General features: G+C 53.4%; 5 protein-coding genes across 5 annotated transcripts; 4 read left to right on the top strand and 1 right to left on the bottom strand.

Annotated features, from left to right (window-relative positions):
* Positions 1 to 452: 452 nt before the first annotated feature.
* On the top strand, positions 453 to 2,180 carry AYO21_05038 (hypothetical protein; the record flags this gene model as incomplete). Its single annotated transcript, XM_022655009.1, has 1 exon — positions 453 to 2,180. One exon carries the CDS (start codon positions 453 to 455, stop codon positions 2,178 to 2,180), a length of 1,728 nt encoding a protein of 575 aa, XP_022512692.1.
* A 2,089-nt stretch (positions 2,181 to 4,269) lies between these two features.
* On the top strand, positions 4,270 to 5,972 carry AYO21_05039 (hypothetical protein; the record flags this gene model as incomplete). The annotated part of the gene is made up of 3 exons (XM_022655010.1): positions 4,270 to 5,259; positions 5,324 to 5,734; positions 5,784 to 5,972. The coding sequence occupies 3 exons, from the start codon at positions 4,270 to 4,272 to the stop codon at positions 5,970 to 5,972; spliced, it is 1,590 nt and encodes a 529-aa protein (XP_022512693.1).
* Positions 5,973 to 8,074: 2,102 nt separating this feature from the next.
* Positions 8,075 to 9,921, top strand: AYO21_05040 (hypothetical protein; the record flags this gene model as incomplete). Its single annotated transcript, XM_022655011.1, has 3 exons — positions 8,075 to 8,108; positions 8,212 to 9,650; positions 9,709 to 9,921. The coding sequence occupies 3 exons, from the start codon at positions 8,075 to 8,077 to the stop codon at positions 9,919 to 9,921; spliced, it is 1,686 nt and encodes a 561-aa protein (XP_022512694.1).
* A 907-nt stretch (positions 9,922 to 10,828) lies between these two features.
* On the bottom strand, positions 10,829 to 11,647 carry AYO21_05041 (hypothetical protein; the record flags this gene model as incomplete). The annotated part of the gene is made up of 1 exon (XM_022655012.1): positions 10,829 to 11,647. One exon carries the CDS (start codon positions 11,645 to 11,647, stop codon positions 10,829 to 10,831), a length of 819 nt encoding a protein of 272 aa, XP_022512695.1.
* A 1,616-nt stretch (positions 11,648 to 13,263) lies between these two features.
* Positions 13,264 to 15,522, top strand: AYO21_05042 (hypothetical protein; the record flags this gene model as incomplete). Its single annotated transcript, XM_022655013.1, has 3 exons — positions 13,264 to 13,351; positions 13,416 to 14,770; positions 14,827 to 15,522. 3 exons carry the CDS (start codon positions 13,264 to 13,266, stop codon positions 15,520 to 15,522), a joined length of 2,139 nt encoding a protein of 712 aa, XP_022512696.1.
* Between the last annotated feature and the right edge of the window lie 79 nt (positions 15,523 to 15,601).

Below are 15,601 nucleotides of genomic sequence, written 5' to 3' on the forward strand. Positions count from 1 at the left end.
CGAATGCTCCAATCCTTGTGACGGCGCGACAAGGCTTGGAAAAGAGGGTACGGGGGCCAAGGTTGAAGTGGCTTTTGCACTTGGGAGTGGGTGAGGCAGGGATGTTTGATGAAGCTGGACTCGGTCATGGTGTTGATACGAATCGCATGTGCAAGGGTTTTTCTGCCAAATAGAAAGGCAGTAAATGCCTACCTACCTAGCATTTGCCCATGCCCAGCCAGACCTACTGTGTGTTCACAGTCTTTCCATCTCCCTGCCCTGCTGTACTTGTTATTGTTGTATATTTATACTATATACGACTGGATGATAAAGTGATATCAGTTGCCCTTCTGTCAGGTGCTAGAATCCAGTAGGATTCTTTTGTGCTCTCCCTCTTTGGCCCGCCCTTCCTCCTCCTCCCTCCTCCCTCCTCCCTCCCTCCCTGCGTGCCCTTTGCTGTGGTCGAGATCAAGATGGGTTTCCTCGGAGGCTTCCTGCCGCGGAACCCGGCCAAGTACCTCCTGGCGGCCTTTATCCTGCAGAGCGTCTACATCCTCTCGTTCCAGCACAGCGCCAAAAGCCAGGCGCAGATCCAGCGCACGACGCTGACCAAGCACTACTCGCTGGGGGAGACGCTGGCGCACAGCTCGGGCGCCGAGGACCACGGGCTCATGGGCGTCAAGGTCGCCGCGCTGGCGGACCTGGCGGGCCATTACCTCGAGAACCCGTCGCTGGACACGCGCGAGGTCAACGACGTCGTGGCGCAGCTGTTTCCCTGGTGGGATCCCGCGATGATGGAGTATTACCCCTGGAAGAGGCTGCAGTCGTGGAAGGAGAGGATCGTGTCCAGCGTCATCGAGTCATCCTCAAAGGCGGGGACGGGGCCACACACGGGGATTGTCATGAGCGTCATGGACTCGTTTGCAAAGGAGGCCGCGCATTTGATCGGGTCCCTACGCAATGTCCATGGGTGTCGCCTCCCAATCGCGATCGCGTATATGGGTGACGACGACCTCGGATCTCGCACGCGCGAGTTTCTGCGCAGACGGGCCGAGGATATCAGCTTCATCGACCTGACGGCCGTGTTTGACCAGGACCTCGTCCACCTGGAAGGATACGCCATCAAACCTTTCGCGCTGCTGGCCAGCCCTTACCCGCGGACAATTCTGATGGACGCCGATGCCGTATTCTTCGCCAATCCGGACAACTTGTTCGACGAATACCCCGGGCTACGGGACACGGGGGCGCTTTTCTTCCACGACCGCAACATCAATTCCGGCAGCGACCGGCACGACTGGCTCGAGCGCCAGCTGGAAGCCGCCGGGCATCCCCCATCGGCCTACCTGAACGAGAGCTCGCTCTTTTACCGACGGTACTCGAGCGAAGAGGCCGACGCGGCCGTGGTCTGCGTCGACAAGTCGCGCGTGGGACTGTACATGGCGGTGCTGTTTACGTGCTGGATGAACACCAAGGAGGTGCGGGACTTGTCGACGTTCCGGGTGTGGCACGGCGACAAGGAGTCGTACTGGGTGGCGACCGAGTTGATGGGCGTGCCGTACGCGTTCGAACCGTGGTACGCGGCCCGCCTGTCGCAGTCGCAGGAGACGGGGATCCAACTGCTCATGGACGACGAGCACGAATGGAAGAAGCAGCACCCGGGCCTCTCGGGAGAAACAGCGTGGGATGACGGCGGATCTGATCTGCAGCAACAGAGTGAAACGCCTCCGCCAGAACACAGCTCTTGTACACTCCACATGGCCCATTCGGATGCTTGGGGCATTGAACCGCTGTGGGCCAACGGGGCGCTGTGGTATGACAAGGGAAACAAAGACCACGGCCTTGGCAACTGGACACACTGGTACCTGGGGGACCGGGTGCACGCGGTGCTCGAGGCATATCCCGACCTGAAATCTGACGGCTCTGGGGATATTAGCACTGGGAATGATAACAATGATGAGAGTGACGACGACGCAGCCAAGAAACGACAGGAGGAAGTGGAACAAAAGATCTTGGCCACGCAGCCCGAGTGGCTCTTCATGGACTGGCCCCGCGACTACACGACGTGCTTCAAGCGCGACCACTCTCGGTGGAGACAGTTGTCGCCCGACTTTCGATATCGGCTGGAGAGGATGCAGGATGAGGTCCGCAGGGTTGAGATTGAGTATGAGATTGAGATGGGAGAGAGGGAGGGTGATGATTGAAACTGCCTACCTCCTTACCTACCTATCTCTCATGTATTGGTGGTTTTTTTTTCCCTCTTTCTTTTTGAGAGCCATGACATGATCACTTGGTGTCAATGGATGGGAGATTCTGGGAGATTTCTTTGGTTCGGCGTTCCGGCGGTATGAATAAACAAGGACCTCGCGGCGGATATAGCCAGGATACCAGGGCGAGGATACGGAGTGTTTGCATGACCTTGACCTTGATCACGTACATATGTACGTATGTATTTATGTATAAAATAATGTACAAGAACCGAGTACAGTAGTCAATATCTCGTCCCGGCAAGGGAAAGGAGGACTGTTCGAGGTATGAAGAGGAGTTGATCATCATCCTTAATTTGACCCCCTTGAATCATACCCTTGTACGAGGCGAGGTGCTTGTACATACGACGTATGCCAAGCTTTAGCCGGGCCCATGAACGTGACAAGTTGCCATGATTCAGATCACGTTGCTCCGTGCTCGGCATTGAAGGGGACGACAAACTCCGACCTTTTCTTCTTTTGGTTCATCCATCAATTGATGCAGAGAGGGACAGTCAAGACAGTTCAAGTACCGAGTATTTTTCTGTCGTCGACGACTCACTAGTACTCGTACTCGGTCTCGGTCTCGGACTCCATCTTGAAACTACTGTCATCGTACTTGTGGCAACTTGTACAACCATGTCGGTAATTCATTCTTGATGTGTTGTTTCTATCTATCTCTCTGTGTACGTGTGGTGAGGATGGTGACGAGGGTAAGAAATCCTAACTGCCGAGCTCACATCCGAATTTTGGGTTTGGGGCGGGTTGTTCCAGGCCCGACGCCGCATGCGAGGCTGAGATCTTACTATTATAATTATTATTTCTGTCATTTACCGAGTCTGTCTCCAGCTGAGATGTTCTTCGGCAGATCGAGAGAGCCTGCTCGTTTTCCCCGCGCTCGTGCCCTCGTGCCTCGTCAAGGTAACGTATCCGCGTCAGCTGGCCGCCAAACTAACCCGCCCTTCCATCCATCCCTCCAGCACTCAGTCAGTCAGTACCGATTACTTGGTATGTTTCTGCATTTACAGAAGTCTACAGCACAACCTCCAAAGGGGAATGAGCCCAGCCATGGTTTCATGAATCTTGCTCTTGCTACGAATTCAATAGGTACCTCGCAGGTACCGAGTACATATATATCCAAGTATGTACATGTGTATGGATGTATCATGTATCTAGCACATCCCAGGTTCGGGAAGAGACATCTACGATATGTTATGAATAGATGCTGCTATCTAGATGTAATGTATCCGTACAAATTCGTAGTATATAGATATACAGCTACCGTAGTTATCATGTTACATGTTATACGTTAGATGCTCTAATCCTCCCCCAAATTCCCCCGCGGATGCCGGACCGTGGAGGTACCTGGAGTTCTTACTTGACAGAGTAAAAACCCAAAACCGTCGTCACTGAAAAAGTGTCCAAACCATCGGCATTTGAACAACAGAGGGCAGAGCACGCAGAACCCTCGCCCAATCCCGATCCCAGGAATTCCCAGTCTTACTCTTATTACCCTCTTGTTTCGGTAGAACCATCATGATGAAAATTCAGTAAATTCCTAGCGGACCGCCTCCGCCCGCAACTCCTCATTTCTTCTCCTCAGAAGTGATTGACAAGCTGACTTGATTGACTGGTTTTGTCTGATTTGACTGACTGACTAAATAACGAACGAACAAGCGAGACGAGACGAAACGAAAACGAGTGTACATATATTACGACGTACATATACAAATACCTCCACACCTCCACACCTCCACGCACAGAGACATACATATATACCTCGTACCCTCCCCCCCTCTCTCGCACGCTCTCCCTTGCACTGCTGGACAGCTTTGCCCTCGGGAACTTTTCTTCTATATCCATTCACTGATACCCCAAGGACTGGTGTCTGTTGGCGACGACTAACCCGGTGGACTCGAACTCAAAACCAACTTCCACACGAATGCAAGAGACACGAGACTGCAAAATCAGGTAGCCCTTGAAAGTCTTGCTAATATCGACAACCATCGTCATCGATCCCCCTAAGTGATCATCACCGCCGGGCATCATGTCCGTTCTGGCGGCGGCGGCGGCCAACGAGGGCTCTGCCAGCTCGAGCATCCTCCTCCGCTACGCACTGTGGGCCATCCCAATCCTTCTCGCCACACGAATCGCCATCTTCTTCTACCAGGCTCTGACGTCCCCGCTGCGCAGCGTCCCAGGGCCCTTGGCCGCCCGGTTCGGCCGCTTCTATTACTTTTGGCGTGTCGCCCAGGGTCATTGGGAACGCGATGATCTCGCCCTCCACCGCAAATACGGCCCCGTTGTCCGCGTAGCCCAGGACATGTACAGCATCGACTCCCCTGAAGTGGTCAAGAAGGTGTACAGCATCAACTCTAAATTCGCCAAAAGCGACTGGTACTATGCCTGGCAGCATCCTGACCCGAATCGCTGGACCTTGTTCCCGGACCGGGATATGAAGCGGCACGCAGAAACCCGCAAGAGGTTTCAGGCAATGTACTCAATGTCGAGCTTGGTCAACTACGAAGCCTATGTAGACTCGTGTGCCGAAATCTTTGGCCGGCGCTTGTCTGAATTCGCCGCCAAAGGCCAGACCATTGACATGGCCCACTGGTTCCAGTGCTATGCATTCGACGTCATTGGCGACATCACCTACTCTCAAAGGTTTGGATTCTTGGACAAGGGAGAGGATATTTCGGGACTGTTGAAGGCTCTGCACGGGGTGCTGCAGTACGGTGCCCTCGTCGGGGTCTATGCCAAATGGCACCCCTTGATCTTCAATCTTTCAAGTCGTCTCGGTGTTGGTGGTGGAGAGGGTCGGGTGTGGCTCATGAAGTATGTCACTGAAAAAATCAAACAGCGCGAGGACGAGAAAAAATCTGGCGTCGACGTCGAGAAGGTTGGGGCAAGGGACGAGAATGCACCAATGGACTTTTTGGAAAAGTTGCTCGTGGCGAACCAGCATGACCCAGAAAAAGTGACCCCATATCATGTATTCATGATGGGCTTGTCCAACATCATAGCGGGCTCCGACACGGTAAGACTGCCCAAGTTCCGCCTGGTTGGAGGTGAGACTAACATGAAGTTGTCGACGATCCCAGACTGCCGTGAGCTTGTCATCCATTCTGTATAACCTGCTCAGGTATCCCGACACCATGCGAAAGCTGCGAGAGGAGATTGAGGAGTTCGAAAAGCAAGGCCGATGTGGTAACCCGGCGGTCTCGTTCAAAGAGAGCCAGGAGATGCCCTACCTGCAAGCAGTCATGAAGGAGGCTCTGAGAATGCACCCGGCCACGGGCTTGCCATTGTGGAGAGTCGTCCCTGAAGGCGGCGTTGAGATTTGTGGTCAATTCTTTCCTGAAGGCACCACTATTGGACTCAATAGCTGGTGTGCCCACTATAACGAAGATATCTGGGGTCCAGATGCAAAACAGTTCAGGCCAGAAAGATGGATCGAAGCCGAAAAAGAAGGTGGAGAAAAGTTGAGGAGGATGGATGCTTATTACCTACCGGTGAGTTGTGCCATCGAACATCTTCAGACTTGTGCTAAACACAGATCAGTTCGGTCTAGGGGCAAGAACGTGCATAGGACGACACATTTCCTTCTTGGAGATGTCCAAGTTGATCCCTCAACTCGTCAGGAGGTTCAACTTCGAACTCGAGCATCCTGAGCGAGAGTGGGACACTGTGAACTATTGGTTCGTGAAGCCAGTAGATTTCCGGGTCAAGGTCATGCTTCGAGAAGAGTAATATCGTGATGCTACGGAGGCGACGAGTTAAAGAACATTGAATGAGTACGCTCATGCTGGTATACTCGAACGCCTTCATCCTGTCATAGTGCAGCACCACAGATTGGTCAAGCCACATTGAACGCCACTGATGTAGTTGTCGTTGAAACCCAGAGCAATCACACGCACAAGGCACCGTCCGAACGAAGCTAGTGGTCGACACTCAGGTGACAGATCCTGACAAAAAGAAACATGGAGACCCCGAGACTCCTGAGGCGCTCATGTGGTTGACAGGAGAAGAAACGCCATGATCAACTCGTGTCAGATGCCTGTCAAAACTGTACCCCGTATTCTGTCGTCTAGTGAACTCAACGGCAATTCCGATTGCGCCGTACAAACCAGTCAGATCGAGTGCCCAATGTGGTATTTCCAACCCTGTTTCGTTTCCCTATTGGCAGTCATGTTCTGGAAAAAGCCATTCCGAAACGCTTCACAATGGAAGGGAGCACAGCAGGAAAAAGGGACTGGCGGCTACAAGGTAACAAGCACAGGGGATCTCGTCCATCACAAACTAGCCTGCTCGGCTAGCGTGGGGAGCGGCTCCAAGGTCCAAGGTGCTGAAAGAGCTGGCCAACCGCCCAACAGCTGTCCAGGAGTGGAGGCTAGCGGTTGACAACCCACCACTTTCACACTCAGAGAGTGCTAGCGAGTCCGAGCCGTCCGTACGATCCAGCGGCTGCGATTCGTGGGGTTACCGAGGCGGACAATCCCCTGCTGTTGCCCAATTTCCGTCTGAGTGCAGACCTGTGGATAACGAGCAGTAGTCCCTGGTCGATGGCGATTGATGCCCAGCACTAGTCCGGCAGTATCGAGGAGTACTCGGTAGACCTGAAGTTGTGCAGCAAGTATCAAGACTGTGGGAATTGCAATCATGGCGACGGTTGTACCTTGCACAAAGCGTCTGAGTAGAGTGTGCAAGGTTATTCGAGTCCAGCCACGATCGGTGGGGTGCCGAGGCGGCAAAACAAGGTCGACGGGACGAACAGGGATGTGACAGCCGGGCGCAAAATCGACGAGACTTGTGCTTGTACTCGTACTGTAGGAGGGCAAAATGAGGGCCAAAGAGGCGCAGGAGGCAAAGGAGGCGTACCGGTCGAGGCTGAAAGGGGAAGGGATCCTGGGAAGCGTTCAGCAGCTGGCGACATGATCGACCTGACACTTGGCCAGCGAAGGATCCCATTGGAGCTGAGGTTAGAAACATGGACACCCTCAGGGATTGAAAGCCGTAATGTATGTACGGAGTAGGTAAGTGACCGAAGATGAGTGAGGTCTGGAAAGGAAATGGGCGCCAGCATGCGCAGCTTGTCTCTCCAACAGGCGACCAGGCCAGCAAGCGCAAAGCCGCCGGAGCTTCTTGTTCAGAGGATGGACGAGGCATGGATGGGCACTATGAGTAGTGGCTAGATGGCTAGAGGGCTAGACAGTGGACGGAAAGAGGACAACGATGGAGGAACTTGCCTTGCTTGCCTTTTGGGGGTGCCAGGGTGCCTTGGAGAAATGATCTTGATCGAAAAACCCCGGCCATTTCAACCCTCTTGACCCTCCGAGCCTCCAAGCACGACCAACTTCCCTCCCGCCTGCCCTGTACGTACCACCCAATTGCCCCCATTACCACTGCTGAGCCCGCTACTACTCAGAACTTCTTTTCGATCTTCAATAATCTACCGACCATCCCATCCAAAAACCTGTGAGCCTCTTCACATACCAGCTACTGTATCGCATGTGCTGTATCTTGCGACCTCGACGCGCCTCTCCCTATCTCCATCTTTAGATGAATCCAGTTGCCTACAGTCTGCTATCGATCGTTTGAAACCAGCCACCCGGCTTTCAATTCTCCGTATCTTGTCGACCGTCATCCATTGCCCCCGTTCAGCCGCTTCAATCTTGTCGCTCGCACGCTTGTCCAACCCGCTGCTCTTTTGCGCGCGACTGCTCGCCCATTCCATCTCGAGAATCATCTTGACCGCTGCTCGCCATCTCTTCGCATGATTTTAAACTTATCGGCTCCCCCCATCTGCGCGCACACCGAAGAGCAGGCCTCTGCAGGCCAGTCCGTCGCCCCACATGAGTGGCAGCGCTGCCACTCGGCCCTCGCCAGGTATGGTCCGACCTTTCACTTTCAGTATCTCAATCGGGTCTCTCATCCTGCGACCTGTTGGGCCGCGATGGCGCACTCTTGTTTCTAACATGTCTACATCTAGGCGCCTCCCTGCAAGGACAAGAAACCACCGCCAATGACGCCGCTTTCACTGCTGCCAACACCTCACCTCAAGCTGCTCCTGAAGCTTCCCAACCTGCAGAGACCATGACAGAAAAGCCTAAACAGCAGCCATCGCTTGTCAAAATCCCCTCTCGTACATCCTCGAACCAGAAGTCTTCTGACCAAAATACCGTCCCGACCCCAGCCGTCCCTGATGAGCCACCTCCATCGCCCAGGCGAGGTTCGAAGCGAAGTCTTCTCAGTAGAAGCAGGAACAATAGCAGAGGTAGTCGAAGGTCGCTTAGAGCAGCTCGGGCGGCCGAGACCACGAAAGAACCTGTTCCTCCTCTCCCACAGACGGCTGCTCCCAAGATCGAGAAGAAAGCACGTAGCGGGTTGCTCGCCTTCCTGAACTGCTGCAGTCCAACCGATTACCCTGATGACACCAAATCAGACGATCCCGATGTTGCAGCAAAGAAAATCAAGATTCAACCGCAGCTTCAAAGAACGGCTAAACCACAAGAACAAAACGAGGTCGTGGAGAACGAGAAGGTTTTGGAAGGCAAAACACCCGTTGACGACGCGACTGCGCAGGGAAAGGCTGGGGAGGAAGGTAACGTAGAAGTTGTGGATAAGAAGGAGCCTGACGAGTCACGACCGAGGATATCGCGTGAGGAAATCTATCATGAAAAGGTCACAGTTCCTGGCATGAGCGGCACAACACCATCCACAAACATCACTAACCAAAACATGGCATCTCATGGCGATGAAGACCCGATCCGGTCGACCACCGTTACTGTGCCTGAGCCTTCGGCAAAACCAGATGTCAACGTGATAGCAGCCACACCCACTGAAGCGGAACACCCTTCCGAGCCCCAACGATTCGAGGGCAACGAGAAGACAGCTGCTGACGTGGAGATGGCAGATGCCCCTCCTGCTGTTCCAGTTGTTGATGAAGAACCCTTGGATGAGCCACCACAGCCTGCTGAACTGCAACCACAAGTGCCTTTACCTCCACCGCCGCCGTTGTCCAAACGACAAGAACAGTTTGCTCCCCAAGAGGCTGCCCCCATTCCAGAAGCCTCACCAGAGAAACAATCATGGCTGCTGCCTCCTGTGCAGCCTCATCTGAAGGGACGTAAATGTTTGATTCTCGACTTGGACGAGACCTTGGTGCACAGCAGCTTCAAGATCCTCAATCAAGCCGACTTCACCATTCCCGTCGAAATTGAGGGTCAGTACCACAATGTCTACGTGATCAAGCGACCGGGTGTGGACACCTTTATGAAGAGGGTTGGCGAACTTTACGAGGTGGTCGTCTTTACTGCTTCTGTTTCGAAATATGGAGACCCTCTGCTGGATCAATTGGACATCCACCACGTTGTTCATCACAGGCTCTTCAGGGAGAGCTGTTACAATCACCAAGGAAATTATGTCAAGGTAAGTTTTGCTCACAAGCCTCATCCCACGCCAATATTCAGAGCTAACACTTTCCCAGGACCTGTCACAAGTCGGTCGAGATTTGAAGGAAACTATCATCATCGACAACTCTCCCACCTCCTATATTTTCCATCCCCAACACGCCGTTCCAATTAGCTCTTGGTTCTCGGATGCGCACGACAACGAGCTGCTGGATCTAATACCAGTTCTTGAAGATCTGGCGGGACCGCAAGTACAGGACGTAAGCTTGGTCCTGGACGTGGCTCTGTGAGCTCCAAAAGTCTGTTATCAAGCGTTCAGTACGGCCGTCTTCACTTCGTTTGTTCGTATTAGAACGGTATATGATTGACAAAAAGTCTGTTTGGCATTTCTAGCGCGGCGTCTATTGACTTAATGCTCTCGATGCTGGGTAGACATCACCGAGTACGGATGGACATCTTGTGGATATGGGAGCCAGGCCTGGGGAAAACAGGGTTCCAAAAAAATATAACCCGTCAAGAAAAAATATCGACTCTTAATCGCTTTGGGAAGGTCTTTGCGTCTCTTCAGCAGTCCGAGATTCTGACAGTCTGGTCTGGAAGCCAGTGAGCAATGGCCATTTGAGATACCAATTTGGTAGGGCACAGGCTTTTTTTTTCCTTTGTTGTGTCTTTGAGATTGAATTGCATATCGGCAGGCAGGCATGTGATTCTGCCCAGGTGGGACAGAGATATGTTGATTGCGGCTAGTGAGCGTCCCGAATGTCATGGGGACGTGTTTGGTGTTTCTGAGGACATATTGCTTGTACAGTCCAAGACGGCTTGTACTTGAAGAGGTGTTGAGAAGAGCTTCGGTAGATGGGAGAAAGGGGGAAATCGCTCGTCTCTTCGAAGACAGTGGTGCATTGAAGGGTCCTTTGAAGAATTACGCCAGATTACAAGCACTGCGAGGGAGTCGTTGCGGCACTTAAGAGTGTTTGATGTTCATGTCTAACAAATGCTCTCTCTCTATCCTGGGGAAAGGGGAACACGCGGGCCGGCGTCGTGGGACACTTATAAGTACAACGGACAGCTGACCGAATTCTCCATTCGAAAACACATTAGTTTATGTCGAGAATCCAAATATTTTCGGCCGGTCATGGCACACTGGTTAGATGCTGCAGCAGGAACCAGCTAGGATCGTTGAAAGTGGTTTTATATCTATACTTGTAGTTGCTCGACAAACTGCCTCACGTACCGGCCAACCTCGTCCGGTGCCTCGACGCAGTGCCAGTGCCCGATCCCTTTTAGCACGACCAACTTCTTCTTCTCCGCGGTCGTGCCCAGTTCCTTGAGAATCATCTCACAGCCAGCCAGTGGGGCGGACTTGTCCTGGTCACCTGCGATAATCAGCATCGGGCACTTTACCTTGGCGTACTCGGGGGGAGTGGCGAGTTCGATGGCGCGGCAGTTTGCGCAGTATCCCTCTGGAGATTGGGAGAGGAGCATTTCCCGGATGAGGGCTTTCTGGAGAGCCGTGGCCCCGGGTCCCGTGGCGGCGTTGGGGATGGTGTTGGCCATGGACTCCATGCCCTGGGACTGGACGGTGGGGATGCGCTGTTTGAAGACGTTGGCCACAGCCTCGCTCGGGTGGACGGGCCCGATGCAGATTCCGGCCACGACGCGGTCGGGCGACGTGGATGCCAAATACGTCGGGACCATGCCGCCCATGGAGTAGCCCAGGACGATGGCTCGGTCGACGCCGAGGTGGGTGAGGAGGCCGAGCACGTCGCTGGCGATGGAGGGGATCGAGGTCTCGGTCCCGTGCTCAAAGGTCGAGCGTCCGGCGCCGTAGTTGTCGAAGATGATACATCGGTACGAGGTCAAGAAGGGGAAGATGGGGAAGTAGTAGTTCTGCGTCGAGCCGAGTCCGTGCACGAAGATGAGAGTGGGTGGTGACGATGACTGCGACGACGACGACGATGCTGGGGCTATGTCTGTGTAGTGGAGTGAGTGGCCATTGATGGTCGCAAAAGGCATGATGTTTGCGCTGATTCGTGATTCTGGTGTTGACTCTTTTGCTTTTCTCCTCGCAATGGCAACCTTTTTGATATTTACTGGGACCACAAGAGATTGAGACACGGCCCTTTTCCTTAGCCTGGTATCGTTGAATATATGGGCACTTCTGTTCTGTTAGTTCTCAACTTTTCACCTGCTTGTGTTGGGAGGGGACGTCGATGTCGTCAAGTTCGGAAGATGCAACCGACGAACTTGGAATATTTGGAGGGTCCGGCCCGAAGACGTTTCCACACATCTGACACAACTTTGATATATCACGTCGGATAGCATATTCTACTCGCCTCAGAGCGCGTATCAAGTCCTTTGTCCTCAATGTTTTGTACGAGGTACTCGCTCCCTATATACTTGGTCGTATCGTATCAGATGCACTTGCACTTGGCCGGACCAACCAATCAAGCCCCTAGTGAAACGAGACTGTACGAGGTACCGTTGTACTCGGTTTACACGTAAAGGCGTAGGCCGCATCGCATGCTCCGTACGTTGTCCAGTCCAGAAGGCGACTGTGGTGACTGGTCGAGCTGGTCCAGCTGCGGGTTGGAGGGCATGTTTCAGACTAGATTGAGAGGCGAGTCTTGGCCTGTTGGGATTCTCGGTCCTCTCGGCCATGGCGGCCATGGCAAAAGAGGCGAATCTTCCATTGTCTCTGACAGGTAAACAGGCACGACAGGGTAGGTAATGCTCCACACCTTTGTTGGAGGCATGAGTAGTCAGGAATCCAAACGAGATGCAAAGAATAGAAACCCTGAGGGTTTGTCCGTAAGGTGTCCTGGCCTGCCTGGGTGTCTGGCTGAGTCAGAGGGGGCGAGCTGGAACTCACTGACTGGGAGTCTGGGGGAAATGGCATTGGATCTTCGATGCCCCCAATGCTTCGATTGCGGGCTGATCTCAAGGGCACCAAAGGGAGCATTTGGCACACCTGCCCCTTAAATATTTAGCCCAGACGCTTGCCTGATGGCCGCCAGGTGCCGCCTGTACCACCCATTCTGAGTCGCTAGCACTTGAGGCCCTTGAGGCAGTGGAAGCCACTAGGCCCACCAGCTTGTCAATCCCACCCTGGCGATCCGCCATCCGGACACGCGTTGACGTGATCCACTAATCACCATTTTGTCAAGGGCCCAGCTGGTCCTGGTGGTCCGGGAGTTCCACCCAACGTTTTCTCCTGCCCAGAAGGGGACTGTAACAGAGAAGCAGGCGAAGTTGAAAGAAAGTGAGGAAAAAGAGAGAGAGAAGAAACAAGACAGATCAAGATCCAGGCGCGGACGAACAACACACCTCTACTAGGTATCCTGGTCTTCCGCATTCTGCATCTGCGATTTTAATATTACACACCAGATTCGGCGTCTTGCAGGCCCATTGTGGTGCGCTCGCGAATCCCCATCTTCTGCTCTCCCGAAGCTTCGACGGAGCCCCAGGTTTGATGGGCACGTACCTACTGTACGAGTAGTTGCTCTCTCACACCACACGACCTTATCTCTTCTTCCTGCTCCTCGTCTTCTTTTGTTCTCACTCTCTCTTCCTACCAGCCGGCCATCGGTGCCGATTTCACTCGCTAAATATTTAATTCTGTCATCTTCACAATGTCCCCAGACGTCCGGCTCCACGTCTCCTGGCTGAGCCGCGTGGTCATTTTGTTCTCCTGCCTGTCACACGCCTTCTATATCCCAGGTATTGATCTGCCCGCCCTCGGCTCCGCCAATGATTAGATACCAGGCACTGACCAAATGTACAGGCGTGTCAATACGGAGCTATCGGGACGAAGAGAACGTACCGCTGCTTGTGAACAAGGTCTACTCAGATAAAAGTCAGCTTCAGTATGCGTATTTCGACTTGCCGTTCGTTTGCCCTCCCACCGGTAACAAACACCATGGCTCCTCCTTTGCCAGCGGCCATAGTGTCCCCCTCAATCTGGGCGAGGTTCTCCGGGGCGACAGGATCAAGACTTCGGACCTGGAGATCATCATGGGTCAGGACATAGATTGTCAGTATCTGTGCGATCGCGTGGTGGGCCGGAAAGAGTTGAAATGGGCTCAACAGCTAATTGAGGATGAATACATCACCGAATGGATTCTCGACAATCTCCCCGGAGCTACCTCGTTTGTCACCGTCGATCGGACTCGGAAGTACTACGCATCAGGGTTCAAAATGGGTTACAAAGACTTTGATATCGTCACTGGTAAAGAGATGTACTATGTCTACAATCACCATACGCTCGTGGTCCGATGGCGGCGGGCTCCGGGAAAAGCTGGGGATAATGGCGGCAAAGTCATTGTTGGGTTTGAGGTCTACCCCAAAAGCATTCACGCGGGACAACGCAATGAGACAGGCTGCCCGCTCGATGTGTCGGGTGAACAGGAGCCGTTGACCCTCTATATTCCTGGCAACACCACCAATTCGATGGAACAGTATGCGGATTCATCCTACATCCCTGAAAGCCCCATTGACATGGAGGACGGCGCTACCATGACAATCCCATACACGTATTCGGTCTACTTCTTCGAGGAAAATGGAGTGGAATGGTCGAACCGGTGGGACCTCTATTTCAATGACCAAGCCGAGAGTTCCTTCACCCACTGGCTGGCCATTGTCAACTCCCTAATCATATCAGGCATTCTGGGCGCAATTTGCATCGTCATCTGGGGACGGACAATGCAAGGAGATGTCAAAGGTCGAGGTGACGGACTCCTGGAAGAAGCCCGATTGAAGATCGGCAAGCGCGAGAAGAAAAAGTCAAGCAGCGGGCTGCTGGAAAAGATCTCAGACAACGGACCCGATGATGAGCTGTCTTCGGACGAGGAACTACTTGAAGAAATCACCGGCTGGAAACTTCTGCATGGCGACGTCTTCAGGCCTCCACCGTACGGTGGGCTCCTAGCTCCCTTGGTTGGATCTGGAATCCAGCTGGTCTTTGTGATCGTAGGACTGCTGGGTCTCAGCTGCGCTGGCATCCTGAATCCGAGCTGGCGCGGAGGGTTCCTGAGCGTGGGCGCAGGACTCTTCGTGTTCGCCGGTGGGTTCTCGGGGTATTTCTCTGCGCGGGTCTACAAGACCTTCGGCGGTCAGAACTGGCGCAAGAACACAATGATGGTGAGTTGTTATTTGGCTGAGGCTGCTGGTTCTCCTGTGCTGACTGAACGAACCAGACTGCGCTCCTCTTCCCGGGTCTCTTGTTTACCCTTGTCTTTGTCCTCAACCTCTTCTGCTGGGCACAAGCATCCTCGACCGCACTACCATTTTCCACTCTCTTGGGGCTGGCGTCTTTGTGGCTGCTGATCCAGCTTCCTCTTGTTCACCTGGGGTCCTATTGGGGCTTCTACCGATCACCTGGCTGGGAACATCCGACCAAGACCAATGCGATTCCTCGTCAGATCCCGCCACAGGCATGGTACATGAAACAGCAAATCACACTCGCTCTGGGCGCTGGGCTGGTGGCCTTTGCCGTGCTCTTCATCGAATTGATGTTTGTCTTCAAATCACTGTATCTGGACAAGTCATCCTACTACTACGTCTTCGGGTTCTTGAGCATCATCTCGGCTCTCCTGTCCATCACCATCGCCGAGACGGTCATCATCGCAACATACATACAACTTTGTGCTGAAAATTACCACTGGTGGTGGCAGTCGTTTTTCGTGGGGGGAGCTTCGGGGTTTTGGATCTTTGTGTACTCGGTGTGGTACTATGCCACGCGCCTACACATTGACGGGTTTGTGAGCAGTCTCTTGTTTTTCAGCTACAGCGGCCTTGCTTGTGCAGTGTATTCGTTGGCAACGGGCACCATTGGGTTCCTGACGGCGTACATTTTTGTTCGACGGATATACGGGGGCGTTAAGGTGGACTGAACATCATTCAGTCCTGATGATTTCTTCCGACTTTTTCTCTCCCCACAAGGGCTCGCCAGGGGGAGAGTGATATCTTATG

Source organism: Fonsecaea monophora (assembly GCF_001642475.1).
Source record: "Fonsecaea monophora strain CBS 269.37 chromosome Unknown Scaff30, whole genome shotgun sequence".
Classification (NCBI taxonomy): domain Eukaryota; kingdom Fungi; phylum Ascomycota; class Eurotiomycetes; order Chaetothyriales; family Herpotrichiellaceae; genus Fonsecaea; species Fonsecaea monophora.